Source organism: Aspergillus nomiae (assembly GCF_001204775.2).
Source record: "Aspergillus nomiae NRRL 13137 chromosome Unknown contig00025, whole genome shotgun sequence".
Taxonomy (NCBI): Eukaryota; Fungi; Ascomycota; class Eurotiomycetes; order Eurotiales; family Aspergillaceae; genus Aspergillus; species Aspergillus nomiae.
In genome coordinates, this window is record NW_015378080.1 from 146158 (window position 1) to 163029 (window position 16872).

At 50.5% G+C, this 16872-nt stretch overlaps 7 protein-coding genes across 7 annotated transcripts; 4 read left to right on the forward strand and 3 right to left on the reverse strand.

Annotated features, from left to right (window-relative positions):
- Nucleotides 1-249: 249 nt before the first annotated feature.
- Nucleotides 250-921, reverse strand: ANOM_002000 (uncharacterized protein; the record flags this gene model as incomplete). Its single annotated transcript, XM_015547257.1, has 1 exon — nucleotides 250-921. One exon carries the CDS (start codon nucleotides 919-921, stop codon nucleotides 250-252), a length of 672 nt encoding a protein of 223 aa, XP_015410684.1.
- A 531-nt stretch (nucleotides 922-1452) lies between these two features.
- ANOM_002001 (NAD(P)-dependent alcohol dehydrogenase) lies at nucleotides 1453-2665 on the forward strand (the record flags this gene model as incomplete). Its single annotated transcript, XM_015547258.1, has 3 exons — nucleotides 1453-1458; nucleotides 1512-1642; nucleotides 1720-2665. The coding sequence occupies 3 exons, from the start codon at nucleotides 1453-1455 to the stop codon at nucleotides 2663-2665; spliced, it is 1083 nt and encodes a 360-aa protein (XP_015410683.1).
- A 55-nt stretch (nucleotides 2666-2720) lies between these two features.
- On the reverse strand, nucleotides 2721-3771 carry ANOM_002002 (alpha/beta hydrolase; the record flags this gene model as incomplete). The annotated part of the gene is made up of 2 exons (XM_015547259.1): nucleotides 2721-3542; nucleotides 3598-3771. 2 exons carry the CDS (start codon nucleotides 3769-3771, stop codon nucleotides 2721-2723), a joined length of 996 nt encoding a protein of 331 aa, XP_015410686.1.
- Nucleotides 3772-4967: 1196 nt separating this feature from the next.
- Nucleotides 4968-5711, forward strand: ANOM_002003 (class I SAM-dependent methyltransferase; the record flags this gene model as incomplete). The annotated part of the gene is made up of 1 exon (XM_015547260.1): nucleotides 4968-5711. The coding sequence occupies one exon, from the start codon at nucleotides 4968-4970 to the stop codon at nucleotides 5709-5711; it is 744 nt and encodes a 247-aa protein (XP_015410685.1).
- Nucleotides 5712-6067: 356 nt separating this feature from the next.
- On the forward strand, nucleotides 6068-7510 carry ANOM_002004 (uncharacterized protein; the record flags this gene model as incomplete). The annotated part of the gene is made up of 4 exons (XM_015547261.1): nucleotides 6068-6392; nucleotides 6443-6882; nucleotides 6936-7105; nucleotides 7195-7510. 4 exons carry the CDS (start codon nucleotides 6068-6070, stop codon nucleotides 7508-7510), a joined length of 1251 nt encoding a protein of 416 aa, XP_015410682.1.
- A 2786-nt stretch (nucleotides 7511-10296) lies between these two features.
- On the forward strand, nucleotides 10297-11362 carry ANOM_002005 (uncharacterized protein; the record flags this gene model as incomplete). The annotated part of the gene is made up of 3 exons (XM_015547262.1): nucleotides 10297-10509; nucleotides 10569-10708; nucleotides 10771-11362. The coding sequence occupies 3 exons, from the start codon at nucleotides 10297-10299 to the stop codon at nucleotides 11360-11362; spliced, it is 945 nt and encodes a 314-aa protein (XP_015410681.1).
- Nucleotides 11363-12276: 914 nt separating this feature from the next.
- On the reverse strand, nucleotides 12277-15198 carry ANOM_002006 (uncharacterized protein; the record flags this gene model as incomplete). Its single annotated transcript, XM_015547263.1, has 1 exon — nucleotides 12277-15198. The coding sequence occupies one exon, from the start codon at nucleotides 15196-15198 to the stop codon at nucleotides 12277-12279; it is 2922 nt and encodes a 973-aa protein (XP_015410687.1).
- Between the last annotated feature and the right edge of the window lie 1674 nt (nucleotides 15199-16872).

Consider the following 16872-nt stretch of genomic DNA (forward strand, 5'->3'; position numbering starts at 1 on the left):
CACATTAATCATAATTCCAAGGAAAAGCACCAGGTGTGTTGACCATGGCTATTATCGGCTGGCGACGTGGTTCAGACTACTGTTACACTATGAAGTGGGAGGCTGATAGTATAGAAACCGTCTCCCGTCGGAGCCCTAACCCATAGAGCTGTGTGCCCTATTTCCAAACAAATACATAGGAAGGAGGTATATACTCTCATAAACGTAGCACTCAAATAGTGATTTCATTACCCGCTTCACAACAAATGCTCAACGCGCAGTATACCCCCCATCAACGATGATATCCGCCCCGGTAGTATACGTACTAGCATCACTAACCAAATACACATACAAGCCCTTCAACTCCTTAGCAACGCCCTCTCTGCCCAAGGGAATCATACTCCTCCAAAGATCTTTCACATCCTTGGCAATAAAATCCGAAAGTCCCGTATCAATATAACCGGGACTCACCGAATTGACGCGCGCGAACCCCCTCCACTCATTCGCCAACGACTTAGCAAGATGCACACACCCCGCCTTCGCCACATTGTAACTCGTCTGCTCCTGCGGGAAATTGGCAATATGGCCACTCATCGAACTAGTAATGACAAACGACCCAGTACCACGGGCCTTGAAATGCTCACCCACGGCCTTGGCGCAGTGGAACGTGCCCGTCAAATCGGTGTGGATGATATCGTTCCAGTCGTCGACGGTGCCGTCTAGGACGCCCGCATCGGCCGCCTTGCCCGAGTTCGCGATGAACCCGTCGATCTGCCCGAAGTCTTGCAGGATGGATGCCACCAGGGCCTGTGCGGAGGCGTAGTCGCGGATGTCGCAGCGGTAGGCTTGCGCCTTGACGCCGTGTGAGGAGGCGAGTGTGGCTGCGTTGGCGATGGCTTCGTCTTTGCGTGTGTGGTATGTTATGGCCACCGAGGCGCCCATCTCGGCGCAGCCGCGTGCGGCTTCGAAGCCGATGCCGCGCGGGTTGCGGCGCCGGTTATCACGATGACTTTGCCTTTGAGGCTGAGGAGGTCGGGGAGGGTGGAGGCCTGCGGGATGGATGTCATTTTGGGTGGTGGTTTGTCCTGTTGGGGTTGTATGGTAGGGTTGAAGATGAAGATGACCTGTGGGGATGGCTAGGCTGGATCGACTGTATATAAGTCATGGGTATACTATGTGGTTCTCTATGAGGGATAAGTCATAGAGTCTGCTCCACGCATCTAGATTCTGGATACGCCTAATCTTCCACACAGGGTAAGATTGCGCCAGAATTTCCTTTTTCGGAAGAAGTGCCGCGTGGGTCTACTGAGACGATATCATCAAATCGCGCATACAGTCTGCGATAAAGAACAAACCCCACGAGGGGCGATGATGTAGGAAATATGGGTATAAAGAGAGCGGAAGACGAATGTTTCTGTTCATATTCATATTCTTCACAAAAATTCATCTCGTGGAATAAGTCGCTAGCACACTATGGAGGTAAGTTCACCGACTACTACCTACTATGCCATGTATGCGATTAACAAACATAGAACCCTTCATTTGTCCTCCGCAAAGTCAAGGACGTTGTCATCGAAGACCGTCCGAAGCCTGTCCTCAAGGACCCCCACGATGTTATCGTGCACGTTAAGCAGACTGGTATCTGCGGCAGTGATGTCCACTAGTACGTTCCTATCGCCCCGTCTACACACCTCCCCATCTAAATACCTAAACGATACATACTAACAGTAAGAACTAAAGCTGGCAAAGAGGCCGGATAGGCGACTACGTCCTAACCGGCCCCATGGTGCTGGGCCACGAGTCCTCCGGCGAAGTCGTGGAAGTAGGCTCCGCCGTCTCACACCTTAAACCAGGCGACCGAGTCGCAATGGAACCCGGCGTGCCCTGTCGTCGCTGCAACCAATGTCGCTCCGGGTCCTACCACCTCTGCGGCGGCATGATCTTCGCCGCCACGCCGCCATGGGATGGCACGCTGGCGAAATACTACGTCAACGCGGCCGACTTCTGCTACAAAGTGCCGGACCACATGAGCATGGAAGAGGCCGCCATGGTCGAGCCCGTCAGCGTGGCGGTTGCGATCGCCAAGACGGCCGATCTGCGCGCTCACCAGACGGTGCTTGTGTTCGGCTGCGGTCCGATCGGCGTGCTCTGTCAGGCGGTTGCGAAGGCGCATGGCGCGAAGACAGTCATCGGGGTTGATGTCGTTCAGTCCCGCTTGGAGGTTGCCACGTCCTACGGTGTGGACCATGTGTTTATGCCGGAGAAGCCCGAGCCGGGTGCGGACCCCATTGCGCACGCGGAGAAGATGGCGCAGAAGCTGAAGGAGGAGTGTGGGCTGGGTGAGGGGGCCGACGTGGTGCTCGAGTGCTCGGGTGCGGAGCCTTGTGTGCAGATGGGCGTTTTCGCTGCTCGCCATGGAGGCACGATCGTCCAGGCGGGTATGGGCAAGGAGGTCATTAATTTCCCGATTACGGCTGTGTGTACCAGGGGGTTGGTTGTCAAGGGGTCTATTCGGTATTTAACAGGTTGTTATCCCGCTGCGATTGACTTGATTGGAAAAGGTATTATTGATGTTAAAAGACTGGTTACGAACCGGTTCAAATTCGAGGAGGCGGAACAGGCGTTTGAGTTGGTCAAGGCAGGAAGACAGGATGTTTTCAAGGTTATGATTGCGGGTGTTGTATAGAGAATCAGGATATCATTAGACATATTTAACGATAATGCAGCGAAATAGCTAATTATTATTCCAACCAGGCGTCAAGAGCACTTTTGAGAGCGCTACTCAGCCAGCCTTCGGTCAAAGGCACGTCCACATCAAATCCATGCCCACCGGGTTGCAAAGAAAGAACTAGCTTATCAATACCTTGCCGTCCCCTCAACACCTCTCTCGCCTTCTCCACAAACCGCTCACTCACTTTCGAAAGGACATCGTCATCCTCAATGCCGTGAAGTATCACTAAGCCACCACGGGGCAGCCTTGTGTCTGGTAGATCCAATCGTGCAAGCTGGGAGAGACGATTCGGACGAGGTGATGTCTCGGAGTCCCGGAGGTAAAACCCGCGGCTTCTTCTGTGCTGCGAAAGTGCCGAGCCAAGAGTCGCACGTCGAAGTTCCGGATCGGAAGATACAACATCTCCTGGTTTGATGTTCGCAATATACTCTTCTATCACAGACTCCGGGACATAAGGTGAAAGCGAACTCCTCTGTGGAGCATAGAGAGGCGGGTCATCCCAACTGAGTTGGGGATATGTAGCTGTTCCTGCACGAAGCTGGTCGGGGTAGGACAGTGTCAAGTAGATGCTGAGCAGCCCGCCTGCCGAGTCTCCTGCGGCGAGAACCCGGTTCAGATCTAGCTCAATGGGCGAATCTTGGGCCGCTAATAAGTCCTTCGATTTGTCTGAATGTAGCCATGACCAGAAGTCATCCACATCCTCTAAAATTTCGAGACCCGTGGCTTCGGGGAGGAGACGGTAGTTTGCTGAAACAATTATGGCGTTGTATGTTACTGAGAGTTCTAGCAGCCACCTTGGGAACCAGTCTGCGTAAAGGGAATCGGCGCAGCTCTGTCACTAATCGTCAGCAGGAGAGCATCAGAGGGAACCAGATGGGGTCACTCACCAGTCCACCGCCATGAAACCGAGCAATTACCGGTCTGGGTCCTCTGGCGGATAGGGACTTTGGGACCAGGACATCGGCTCGAATATCATGCCCGTGCACCTGTTTATACGTCGCTTGAATCACGTTGAAATCTGCGAACTTCTCTCCAAAGGTCGCACCTGTTATCGCGGCCATAGTGTCTGCTATTTGAATGACGATGCAATAGGCCAAAATACTTTATTTGAATGATGAAGCAATACCAAAGAAAATTATTATGATGGATGCAACTCCTAGATTCAAGAACCAAGACGGCTACTTATACATGCAATGTGGCTCCATGGCTCTCTATTATTTGAGTCATTCTAGTTCAAACATTCCTAGCATCGTGGTATGATAACTTCAGGTGCCATTGGCTGTAATACACATTTGATATCAGTTGTCTGTGTTTGTCAAGAGTCTCATTCGCTCGCAGTTGGTGTTTAGACAGAAAACCGAGTTTGCAATGTTTGGAACAACGGCCCGGAGATTAGTGGTTCTGTTTGCTCATTCACCAAACATGGGCAGTCCTGCTCCTCATTGGGTTGAAATGGCACGATAGCAGGTTTGCTATGTTTGGCATTCTGTCAAAACAGATCCTTCCGTTCCACTTAATTAAGGCAACGACGGAGACCATCTGCCCTTAGACAGATGAATATTTCACATGGTCCTTAGGCATAGTCATCCACCAAGAGGGAAATTACTCCATTCGAAACCATCACACCAACACCATGTTATTGATGCATTCAGCACATGGTACGCTATGCCTCGGTTCTAAGATCGAGACCCCAGAGCCCAGACCAGGCGGAGAAAGCTGATCTGCGGGGTTTTCCTGGTAGAAACCTATAATTGCTGGTTCTATCAGCTTGGATCACTCTTGGCCACTTAATACGAAGTAGTATCAGTCGTCTCCGCCAGTACCTTTTCGTTAAAGGGGTATAAGGCCGCAAGGTTAAACTGTAAAGTCCGGAAGGAAGGTCTTGCAAGATCACACCTAAACCCTAACTCGCTCCTTCGCAAAGTGTATCTCAAACTGTTGATCATTTGGAAGGCTACACATAGCAAGGAGACAAGAGACACATACTGAGAATAAGGACTTGTTCCAGAACGTGGATGATAAATCGAGATGAAATCTCCTGCAAAATTTGTGTACAGTATTACGTACCAGCTTCAAAAGTGGCTGCTGCCAATTCGGAGGGCGCCGACAGAGCAATATAATCAGGCTATTGCCAGGAAAAGTGCCCGCGTGCCAAGCAATCCATCTCAAATCAATAGTAGTTACATATAGCTCGAGTCTTCTGGTGCTTCATCATGTCTCAGCATTGACTAACTCCCACCAGAAAGAGTTGATCACAATGCCAGTTCAAAAGTACGACGCCATCGGCGATTTCTACAATGATGTTCCCGAGATTGCCACAGGCAAACTGCAACTCGCCGCCATGCAATCCCTCATCGGAGACGTCAAAGGCCTCACCATCCTCGAGCTCGCCTGTGGTCCGGGCTTCTACTGCCGAAAGGCCATCGAATGGGGTGCCCACCATGCCACCGGCGTAGACATATCGCCAGCGATGGTCGCAGCAGCACGCGCCTGCGCGAAAGGGGACAAGCGAATGGAATTCCACCTCGCCGACTGCAGCCAGCCATTCAACTTCGGGCAGTTCGACGTCGTCCTCGCACCATGGTTACTCAACTACGCTCGAAACGAGAAGGAGCTTATCGGCATGTGGCGCAACATCTACAACAGCCTGAAGCCTGGGGGGAAGATCATTGGTATGAGTCCGAATCTTGATCTGCTAGACGATCCTTCGGGGTTTCCTCCGGGGCCTTATTTCGGGCAGGGATTCAAGGTCGTGGGTGAGATCGAGGACGGAGGGTTGGAGGTTCGGGCCACGTTGTATACGTCGACGCCTTTCTCTTTCACTAATTATTATCTGCCGAGTGTGCTGTATCAGAAATCTTGTCTGTTGGCGGGTCTGCGTGATTTTCGGTGGACATCTTATCCTGATGCTCTTCTGGGGGGTGTGGACTGGGATGCCTTTTTGCGGTGTCCTCCTTTCATGACCTTTACGGCGGTGCGTCCTTTGGATGTATTGAAATGAGGTAGTCAACTGGCTTTTCATTGGGGGAAGGAGGCATATGGTATCTGATATATGTGCTATTGAGTGTAATTAGCATTGTCATAAAAGAATCCTCAAATAAAATCCCAGGGATTTGTAATTTTTGTGGAGTCTGCCGCGAAACATAGTACAATGAACAAATATACAAACCTCAACGCCGGAGAAGAGAATTGAATCCCGAGTATCAACTCCGCGATAAATAAGTGGGGTCGACCTCGGCTTATAATCGTACGATCAGCAACTAACCGAGAAACCTCACTTCTTCTCTGTACGTACACGAAGCAGTAGCAGTCCGAACAATCCATTGTGAAAAAGGAAAACGGAACCAGATCACCAAAATGGCCGCGCCAGCTCTCCCTTCCGCGCCTCCAGTGTCTCTGGGCCAAAACATTGTCCTCCAGCCCCCACTTTCGCGATGCGGGCGTGGACCCGGTCTAATAATCATCCGCCCGTCTGGCTATGCAGGGTGTCAAGCAAAGAACACCAGTCTGGATCCGGAGCCCGTGCAGAAGTGGGCAGAGGAGAGCTATGCGGTGGTGCAGATTACTTTGGATCATGAGGCCAGCGCAGACGAGAGTGGTGTTTTAGCACTTGTGAAGCGAGGCATTGAAGCGTTTGAGTCATCGGATGAGTGTGAGAAAGGAGATAGGTTTGCCACATTGGGTATTAAATAGTCTATTACTTTACGATGAGTGCACGCTGATCGCATCTAGTCTACGGTTCTCCCGCCGATTATGCGCCTGGGTTCGGAAAGATCCTGGGCAATGCCATCGCAGCTTTGAACAAAACGCTTGCGGCTGCAGTGTTCTTCGGCTCCTGGGATATGATTGAGGAATCGATTCCCACTCTCTCACATATTCCTGGGAACGTCCAAGCCCCGGGCATTGAAAAGAAGGACAATCACACTGTTTACTCATATGTGGATGTTGCTTCCGCCGGGTTCATCGTCCCGGGGCATGCTGACTTCAAAATCACGTCTGCCGGCGTCGCGCACACGCGATCCCTGACCTTCCTGAAGAAACAGCTGGACGGGCCGTACTTCGATCTGGAGAAGATCTGGGACGAGCACACGTGGTACGAATTCGGAGATCGGTCCGTGGAAAAGACCATGGCGACGATGGTGCAGGAGCCATACGTCAACCATATCCCGACTGTGAGTATCGCCTTCTCATGCACATGGTCGTGCCCTCAGACTGACTCGACAAGATGACGGGCGGAATCGGACGAGCACGCCTGAGCAAATTCTACCTGGAGAATTTCATTTTCAACAACCCAAGCGACACTGCACTGGAACTCATCAGCCGAACGGTCGGCACCGACCGGATCGTCGACGAGTTCATCTTCAGCTTGACACATAATAAAGAGATCGACTGGTTGTGAGTAGAAATACCATACCTTAATACCTACCTTCCCATCGTGCCGCTCTGGTCGATGGCGTTATCCCAGTTATAGCTAACGTGATCAGAATCCCCGGTATCCCGCCAACTGGCAAGGCACTCCGTATCCCATTTACCTCAGTTGTGAACATTCGTGGAGATCGCTTATATCACGAGCATATCGCATGGGATCAGGCGACAGTTCTCGTGCAGCTGGGTCTGATGCCGGAATACCTGCCTTTCCCATATGCCCTTCCTGGCGGACAGTTGCCTGGGCCCGGAAAGAGGTTCGAGTATCGTGTACCTGCTGCCGGAGTCGAGACGGCGATGAAGTTGCAAGATGAGCACGCAGTGCCGTCGAACGGGATGTTAGAGTTTAAGGTGCGCGAGGTGGACGATAAATGATGTGATGATGGCGTGATGCAACGAAGGGAAGTCGTGTAGATAGTGCAAGGCAATTCGAAAGAGGCATGGAGAGGCCAAAGCACACATCAGAGAATGGCCTAAAAGGAATGTAATGATGTGAATTTCAATGGAGGGACTGCCCATCTGCCCTTGGTTGCTCAGGCCGCTGAAAGAGCGGAACAGAAAGGAAGAGCTGTCGAGTTAAGCATCAGTCCCAGCGAATAGTACGCTAGATTCACTCCACATGCACAAGATAGCCATTTCTCGATGTCAGAACTATGAGTAACGGTCCGCGCCTGCGTTTGCCTTCTTCCATATCTCTAGGTGGGGCGAATCGACACGCTTCGAGTATATCCTAAGGCATCTCTAGCCCTAAAGCAACAAGGCAGCAGCGAAAAGAAAATTAAGGCTTGAAATAAGAAACCCAAGATTCCACTATAGTGGAGAACAATTGCCGGTTGCCTGGAGGAGGACCGGCCGATATTCTCAGGCAACAGTGTTATATTCAGTGGACCATTGGCCTTACAAGGATCAAGAGCAATATCCCACGATCCACCTTTATTGCCTTATTCAGAGTCTGCAGGATAGGCAGCCCTAGGGCATCTATGCGGGGGTCAATACACAAAGTAGCGACTTTGAGACCCACCCTCGCGAGGTTACTTCCATAACCAGTATAGGTAGAAGACCAACGAAGACCCGAGGAAATCAGGCCGTGTTTCATAGACCACGTGCATCCGGAATGGTACAGGGGAGTGGGTGAAAGTACGTGTAGTCCCTCCGCTAAACCTATGAGAGCTTTCTCTGCCTAAGCCTAAAGATACTGAGGAGATTTGATCAACATCTGTTTGTCCGCAACAGCCGGAGGCTGCATGAGTGGAGAAGCCCTTGCGTTGGTTGTTGGCTACCAACATAGGGGTATGGCAGGTCATTCCATAGAAAATGTCCGTACGACCCCCACGGAAGGAAGCAAACAAATAAGCTTGACGTTCCAACGTCCAACTGGAGGGTTTAGCACAGTAAAACCCTAGATGGTCACACGGGGAATTCCAGTGTTGCAGCGGATAAGGGCGGATCGCACGGTATTTGTAAAAGAAAACTCGTATTTCAGGCCCAGATTCAATGTGGCGCTTGAGCCATTCATGCCAGGTGAAACCCAGTCAGTCAATGGCTCCCCGTGAGCTTGGCTTCGGTGACAGCAGACCATGAGGAGCACTTCTATCCTAAATTCAAACCATGTGGGATTTCGTAGAAAAACAAGGCCAGCAAGTGGAGCGCACGCATTATGTTCCGGAAGATGTCTCAGAAGTCTATGATGGTTCGGAGCGTCCGAACAACACAAACAGTGGTTCTGGGTGGATCGTAGTTTCAGAAGAGAGTAAACTAGAAAAAGGCAGACAATGAAAATCAAAAATCCAAAGTTAAGGATCCAATGTCTACGGATCCGGAGAATGTGACGCTGTAGGCAGACATAATACCAAAAGTAGGGTTTGGTGAGGCTCGAGTCGGGGACGTTCTTCAGTGTCGAGAACCACGGTAAGGACCCTCCGAAAAGTCCCAATCACAACGGCCAGTAAGACAAAGAAGGGACAAATACGGGTCACTAATTAAACTTGGTTGCTAAGCTTTTGGCCTCACTGTTATTGGAGCAGTTAATCCCTCAAACTGCCTCGCGGCCAATGGTGTCGATGCACTGCCTCAAAAAATGCTCCACTTTGGCGTCTGGGCCAAATTTAGCTGTTGCAATGCAGTGGTCATTGATCGTGCTCGACCTTCCGAAAGGCCTACAGTTCAGCGGAGAGCACAGCATATGTCTCCTGCCAATATCCTCGGGGACATGCGAGTATACTGGCGGATATGCGCTCGGGACACGTCGGCTATGTAGTGAAATGGGAAAAAGAGTACAACAGACGAGTGGCGCAATCAGAGGCCAGCATTGATCTCCGCGGCCGGCTATCATTGCCTCTTCAAGCCCCCGAAAAGAAGCTTGTCGTGGGGCATCGTTTTGGACCCTGAGCCAACGAGAGGCGCAGCCAATGGCTGATCCTGCGACACCTGACCACACTCCCCTATCAGCTTGGATTCTAGGTTCTCTTGCATTTACGGGCAACCACCTTTGCATGACATGTCTTCCGCTCAAAGGATGATCGCCAAACTCTCCCGTATCTCAGCGTAGATTTGTTTCCTAGATGAGGCTCCCGAGAGGAAATCACAATGCAAATTGCACCAAATCGGCTAAGTACGATGATCAGCACTTCGGTATGTAGTCAGTCTCATGGTGAGACGGGCTAAGGCGCTACTCAGAAGAATTTTTTGGTCTTTTTTTAGTCCAGTACTCAGCCTTCGACATCTGAACGCGATCGATCCATGCCCAGGAAATCTTCGACCCACGAGTCTCCCTCTGCCCAATCATATTGTACACCACTCCCTAATCTTCATTGGTTTGTCTATGAGGGTCCATTCGTTGCCAGAAGGTGTCAGTTCGCGATCGTCCAGTGTTGGCAATCGGATGTTCCCCAGATGCCTAGAGTGAGTCAAGGTTCTAAACCTAATGTATTAATAAATGCATATAAGCCTTATTGACCCCTCTTGCCTTTATATAATCCCCTCTGACTCCCGTTTTTCTTCCTTTCCCTCGACGGTTGCCACTTCTGTACCAACTCTCGCCCAGTTACAGAAGGGAAATAACCGCACCCGGTCACGCTTTCATCCGAACCCTTAACTGCCACCTTCATCCTTGAACCTTTACTACTACACTCATTCCGACATCCACCACAACGCCCCCCACCATGTTGCTGCGTTTCCTGTCTGTGACAGGCGCGTTCTTTCTGAGCAGCTGTGCTGCGTTATCTCTGCCAGAGCATAAGGTCGAACTGTCCGGGCTGGATCCCGAGTTTCGAAGCCGAATCATCTCCAACGCCCGTCCAACCAATGTGCCGACCGCTCTTTGTTCATTCTCAAATACCGAGTGTTCAAAAGATATCGACCTCCATTCCCATCTGGTGAGTTCGGACTTACGAAGCCAGAACTAGGATGAGAGCCCTGTCGCTAACTCAGACAGACCCTGGACTTCTCTACGGAAAATGGCACCCTACTCGCCAACCATGACCCCATTTTCCACCCACTTTCCCAATGCGATTCCATGCAGTTCGGCATTTTCATTCGGGCCGAGAGACTGTCGACCTGGCCTATGAACTCGATGTCCGACCCATGCCATCACGCCCGGACGAGGCACTAGGGGGCGTCTTCCTGTTGAAACTCAGACTATTCGACCTACAAGGGCGGCCCGCCTCCGATCACCTCGTCACGATCACAGTGACTCAAGACTCGGAGGGAAATCTCCAAATCACTCAACTCGAAACCAACCCCATCCACGGTCACCACCATCCCGACGGACCGCCATCATGGATGGCCCAATTAACCGCTAGCATTCAGGCAATGAAGGACGCCGTCAAGGACTGCATGCACGGGCCAGGACCGAAGCATGCGACCGCGCGGCCGCAGCATGGCCACATGCAACAGCCTCCAGTCGACAAGCACCGTACGATCGCTCCAGAGCATCACCCCTATCACCACAGGCCCGGCTACTGGGCCGGCCGGGAGAAGAACTTCGGGAGACTGATGCGTCCGGTCGTGATGCCCGCCCTGCTGGGCGTAGTGGCGGGCGTGGTAGCGTGCATGGTTGGATTCGTGATGGGCAAGATCATCATCTCAGTGTTCTACTGTGTTCGGGGTTGCAGGAAGCAGAAGAAGCAGCGGGAGCAGGAGCAGTCGAGCATCCCCCGGATAGTGGTGGTGGAAAGCGCCTCCAGTGAAAAGGAGCGCTTACTGGCGATGTGCGATGATCGTTGTTGACCCTACATGATCCGATGTCTTTACACTCTTTTGCACTTTTCATGTGTTGTTTCTTTTCTCTATATACCCAATGTAACATACCAAGAATCTTCATGACCACTTTTCCAAACCTATCCCTCGAACATAAACCTGTTAAGGTCTCACTCTTTCAACAATCAAGGCCGGCTGGCCCAATGGCAAGGCGCTTGACTACGAATCAAGAGATTGCAGGTTCGATCCCTGCGTCGGTCAATTTTTTTGTGTTTTGAGCCTGTTGGCGAGTGATTGTGGTGCTGTGAAAAGTTCTTCACCTGGGTGGCTCCACTATCCGAATCAGCCTTACAGCCGAGTGTGGATCCGTATCTATTTTAAGCATTGTCCGGCCGTTAAGGCGTTATTGATCTTTTCAATATATATATATTTTTTTGGCGGCAGGTATAATTTGACTTATGATTAGACTAGTCTTCATATCATGTTTTGGGTGTGGTAGACCGCTGGTGACAAGCCTGCCGGAGGTAGTATATATCATACGATCTGACCAGAAACTGTATACGAGTAAATTTCCTAGAGATCCATAGAATACATACTATGTAAACAACACTGCTTATATGCTTGCAGATATCGTTTCTCCGCGTCTTTCTGTATTTGATAAATGTTGCAGTTCTTATACACTGACCAAGGGAGCAGGACGAATAGCTGGGTGTGATTGTATAGGTACATCCGAACTGCAAGAAAGCAGCATTGGAATTTTACTTGCGAGTCTGGTCTTTCGATCAGTAGAGGATATTCCACCAGTTGTAGCTCAGATGAGCTTCTAGGCAAAGATGAGTCAGTTGCAAGTAAAGTGTTATCATGTCTTATTTTCAACTTAAATTGTCGAGATCCCTGTTGTACATGGATTTGATCAAGCCAAAGGACCTTAAGGCCCTGGTAGTTCACATCACCATACAAGTATCCAGCCCAAAAGGATCACTATTTTGCTCCATTTTACTCCCCTCTTTGTACAAATCGTCCCAGTAAATATAGCCCTTAAAGCCCAATCTCAGGTTCTGGAACGCATCAGCCATTACCTGCATGCACTCTTCATCCTCTTGCGCCAGGACCAGCGCAGTGAGCGACAATCTTTTCTCCCGTGTTATAGCCGTGTTCCCCTCATAGGCCTGGACCCATAGTGGGTTCCGACGACTCTTTAGCTCGTCTTCAATGCGCATAAACAAGATCATGAAGCACACAAGCACCATCACATAGTTCACACTGAGTACTGGCCTCGTATCCCCGCATATCTCGCCGAAAATGTCCAGCTTGAGGGCCTCTAAGTATTGCGCGATTCCGAGGACAGATTTCCGAGGTGTACTATGCAATAGACTTGTCGACACTCCCAGTCCCTTGGCCTCGTATCCCTCTGGCATATTGGTCTTGATGCTTTCGAGAACCTTTGGGTCAATGGTTTGCTCGTGTTCAAGTGATGCCCACTGCGACGAAATCTCAATGATCGACCTATCATCCATCCCGACAGATCTGGCACGCTTGACCAAGTCAATATCTTCAAGGGCGATTCTTCCGGTGACAGGATCAGTGACCCTCTTGGCCTCAGTCAGACGAAAGAGGCCCAAGATCGAGGGGATAGGGATATCCTCATCTGGAATCCGATCCGGAACCCAGCGCGCCGCGCGGTAGAGACGTAGGAAGGATTTGGCCTGGAAGAAGCGATTGGTATTGCTATCCAGAAGACCGTGCACATCCGTTGCATATTTAGCGACCTGTCGTCCCAGTTGCCGTCGCCGAAAAGTTTCTCGTCTAGACCTAGGAGGACCAACCCGGGCTTCAAACGCTTTTTCAAAGTTGGATGTAGGTGCCTTTCCATTGGCATAAAAGGATTCCGCGAATAACTTTTCAAAAGTATCATACAACCCCACTGGCTGCGAGATATAACCCTTCTGGACCAGCATGTTATGGAGATGGATAACGCACAGGGGCTCGGGAACACGGTCCCACATGGCAAGGCCCATCCCATACGCCAGTTCAAGTGCTTCCATCAAACCAGCACCACAAAGGAATGGGGAATATTCCCACAGTCCGTTGGCGTTTATGTGTGAAAACCTAGACGGGGGGATGGTCGCCAAGCCGTACATGTACTTGCTTTCCCCAAGCCAGTTCACAAAATCATCTCTTAACCCGTGGAGCATTGTGTTGATTTTCTCGTGCCGCTGTGGGTCTCCATGAAGCATCGCATCCTTTTCAAAGCATTGGCTTAGTACCTCAACACCGGTACAGTATCCTGACATAGGCTTGTCCTGGTCACGGTCCATGAACAAATCAACGTCTCTTCTGGGGCGGAACTCAGAGGCTGGGGACCCCAGGACATGGCCTACCAAAATATGGAAAGACCAGCCTCGAGACACCGTTAGGGAATCCACTATGCACTGAAGCTGGAAGACATGATGAGGAAGAATACTGGACTGAATTTTAGCCCCAGGCTTCTGCACCGCAAAGTGGGTAATTTCGCCGGCAAATTCAGTGATGCCAAACAACCGTCGATGAAAGTGCCAAGGTCCAGTTTCAGACCAGTCAACGGTCTCGAGGGGAATTTTCTGCCCTCTTAATGTCCTGCGTTGCACAACAATTGAGGAATTGATGTTGACCAGGTCATACAACCAGTTGATCGTGTAAGACCGACGCCACCTCAAGCGCTGTTCTTTGGTCGCTCTTTCAAGATCCAACGTCGGGTCCCAATCCCGTATCTCTTTAGACATATTCTTGGTTGGCTTGCCACTGTGTGTCTTCTGAAAGTCCGTCATAAAGTCGACCAAGTTCTGATAGGAATGTATCAGAAACTCCTCTCTCACATCCAACTCAGAAGCCTCGACTAGATCACTACTACCGTCGGTACAGGTTTGGTGAAGCTCCATCTGAAACATGCCCTGGGCCTTATCGGGATCACCACGGGTGATAGTTTTCATGATGGTCTCGAACGATTCATGCCCAGGGAAATCAACAAAAATCTGGGATTGGGTGTCCTTGATCATCGCAATAGCAATGTTCGACAGAGTCGCTGCGACCGCACTGTTCAGGCCATTGTAGGCCACGTCGCGCCAAACACCTTGCAGGTAATGGCGGAGCTCGACCCATTGTCTGACGAACGAGTAGGTCGCCATCAGATAATCTGTAATAATTCCAGTCTCGTCCTCAATAATACGATAGCTTTCCAGTGGAACTTCGTCGAGGCATGGGGTAAGAGCCGCAGTCGCCACTTTTGTCTTGGGTTTCCGTGTTCGTCTGCCCTTCTTTCCTTTCTTGCCAGCCTTAGCCTTCGACCGCACAGTTGCCGCAACCTGCTCCTCGTCATCGTTGTCGTCTTCATCCTCATGTCCCTGGTCTTCGCCGGCTGACACGTTCAAACTGAGAGTCGAGAATTTATTGGCAAAGACGACTTCCTCCTCGTCTTCGTCAGCCACGTCGAGGTTGCTTTTCTGCTCCGAGAGCCACGACTCTCCTCCCAATGCATTGAATGCCTCGGTCAAACCATTGATCCAGTGTCTGTGTGCATCATTACTCTTTTGGATATCTGGGTCTGGGTTGGAGGCGACAATTCTCAAGAATTGACTATGAGTGTTTTTCCTGGCCTCGATAATAGACTTGAACAGGCGGAATATAGTTGGGGGTATCGGCTTGATATATTTTGCAATAAGCTCTGACAATGACTTCAGAGTTGCCAGCGAGACCTTTCCTGTTGTGTTGATGGCTATCGAGGCCCCTGGTGCGCTGGTCTTGATGATTTGATTGGAAGTGTTGGTAATCCAATAAACCAGGAGTCTTTGGTCCCGCTTGTATTTGAGATATGTATTCTTGTCTGCCATTTTCTGGCCGTTCCACGGAAAGTAGGCCAGTTCCAACGGGCGATGGATGACAGGAAGAGGGAGGGAGGAGTGTATTCGCGTTCGTAGATAGCTTGCAGAGGTTAGTCTGCGCGCATCGAATTGGGCAGGGGACCTTACGTGGAGAAAGGTTCGCCGAATGTAAGGATTCGGAAAGACGGGCTTCGGGATCGAATGCGCCGTATGGGATCGGGAACAATGAAAGAAAACACCAAAGCGGGGTTTCAAAGTGGCCGGGGCAACCCCCGTGACCTAATCTCTATAGACTGCATGTAAATACTAGTAGTACGAGACTTAAATTCACTCGATCAGTAGAAATGCCCCTATTAGCTTTAGAAGTACTCTTCATTGCCTTCACGTGTTGGTACAAAGGAACTAAAGATCACTTTCTGGAGACCTCCAACAACCAAACCAAAGACCATGTCGTCTGTCTGCAGTAAGACGCAGAGAAGTCAGAGCCTCTGCAGGGTTTACAAATGGTCAATTACTGCGACTCATAATTATATTAGTAAACTACCTTATATAAGCCAGGATAGTGACACTTTCTTTGTCTTAGCCAAAGTAGCGGCTCGCAATCATCGCCAACGACCATAGCCTCGGAGATTACACCACAGTGAGTCTCTCTTGGACAGGGAAACAAACAGAAGTAGCATAGATCCGCTACCGTAGCTAAAACTCGTTGAGACTGTTGGAACACGATGATGCTCCCACAGTAGCCCGTTCCTGTGAAGATGTTGGTCAGAGTAGCGGTGGATCATCTGCAGGCCATGATCAACACAGAGAAGGATCTTCTGGGAAAGTTCAGGATTCGCCAGGACCATATGGCGCCTCTGTGTGGATATAGCTATAACCCACGGGAAAGGGAATCCCCCTCGCTTGCTCGCTCCAGTAAAGGCTGTGGGCTGGATGAAACGTATAACCCTTCTGTCTCATCGTCTTCTTGTCCCCGCAATTCTGCCTCCTCCAGGACGACAGCTTTCTAGTCGGGTTTTATAACAGTGAGACGGCGCGTTATAAAGCGTGGTCGGCACAAGCTGCGGCCATTGGCAGCAAGGAACGTGATACGCATGGGTAGTGCGTTGGCTGGGCTTATAAGTTACTGGTCAGTAACTTAAGACCGATCAAAGCACTAGATGAATCAGTGCAAGGCGAATGGAACTGAGCTTCTGCGAAGCCGCAGGTCCTAGTGGGGATGGCCCGCGTCCATCAGGAACTATCATTTCCCTGTTAAGTACCCAACCGCTATTAGTGTCATCTTTTCTAAGGACCAGCCGATCTCCGCAGTACTCAAATTCCGTCTCCAATGGCTTTACTCACGTCACACGCAATCTTCTGGATTCACGTTCTTCAGGTCCACGCCGCAATCGCTTGAGAGAATCTGGCCGCTTGTGCATCGGCCGACGGTCTAATGTGCATCGATGGAAATCAATGATTAAGGCTCGTTTAATCTCAGCATTCCACAAGATGTTTTCTGGACGAAGATCCTGGTGGAAAATGCCTAAAGAACGGGTTTCCTTTACCGACCGAGAAATCGCACGTTGAACGGTCTTGTCAAGGGTTATATGGCCCACGCTCTCGCCACCCCAGCCCATAAGGAGCATATGACGGATTTCGCCCGCGCCGTGGAGGAAGTAGATCTATGTCAAATTGATAGCT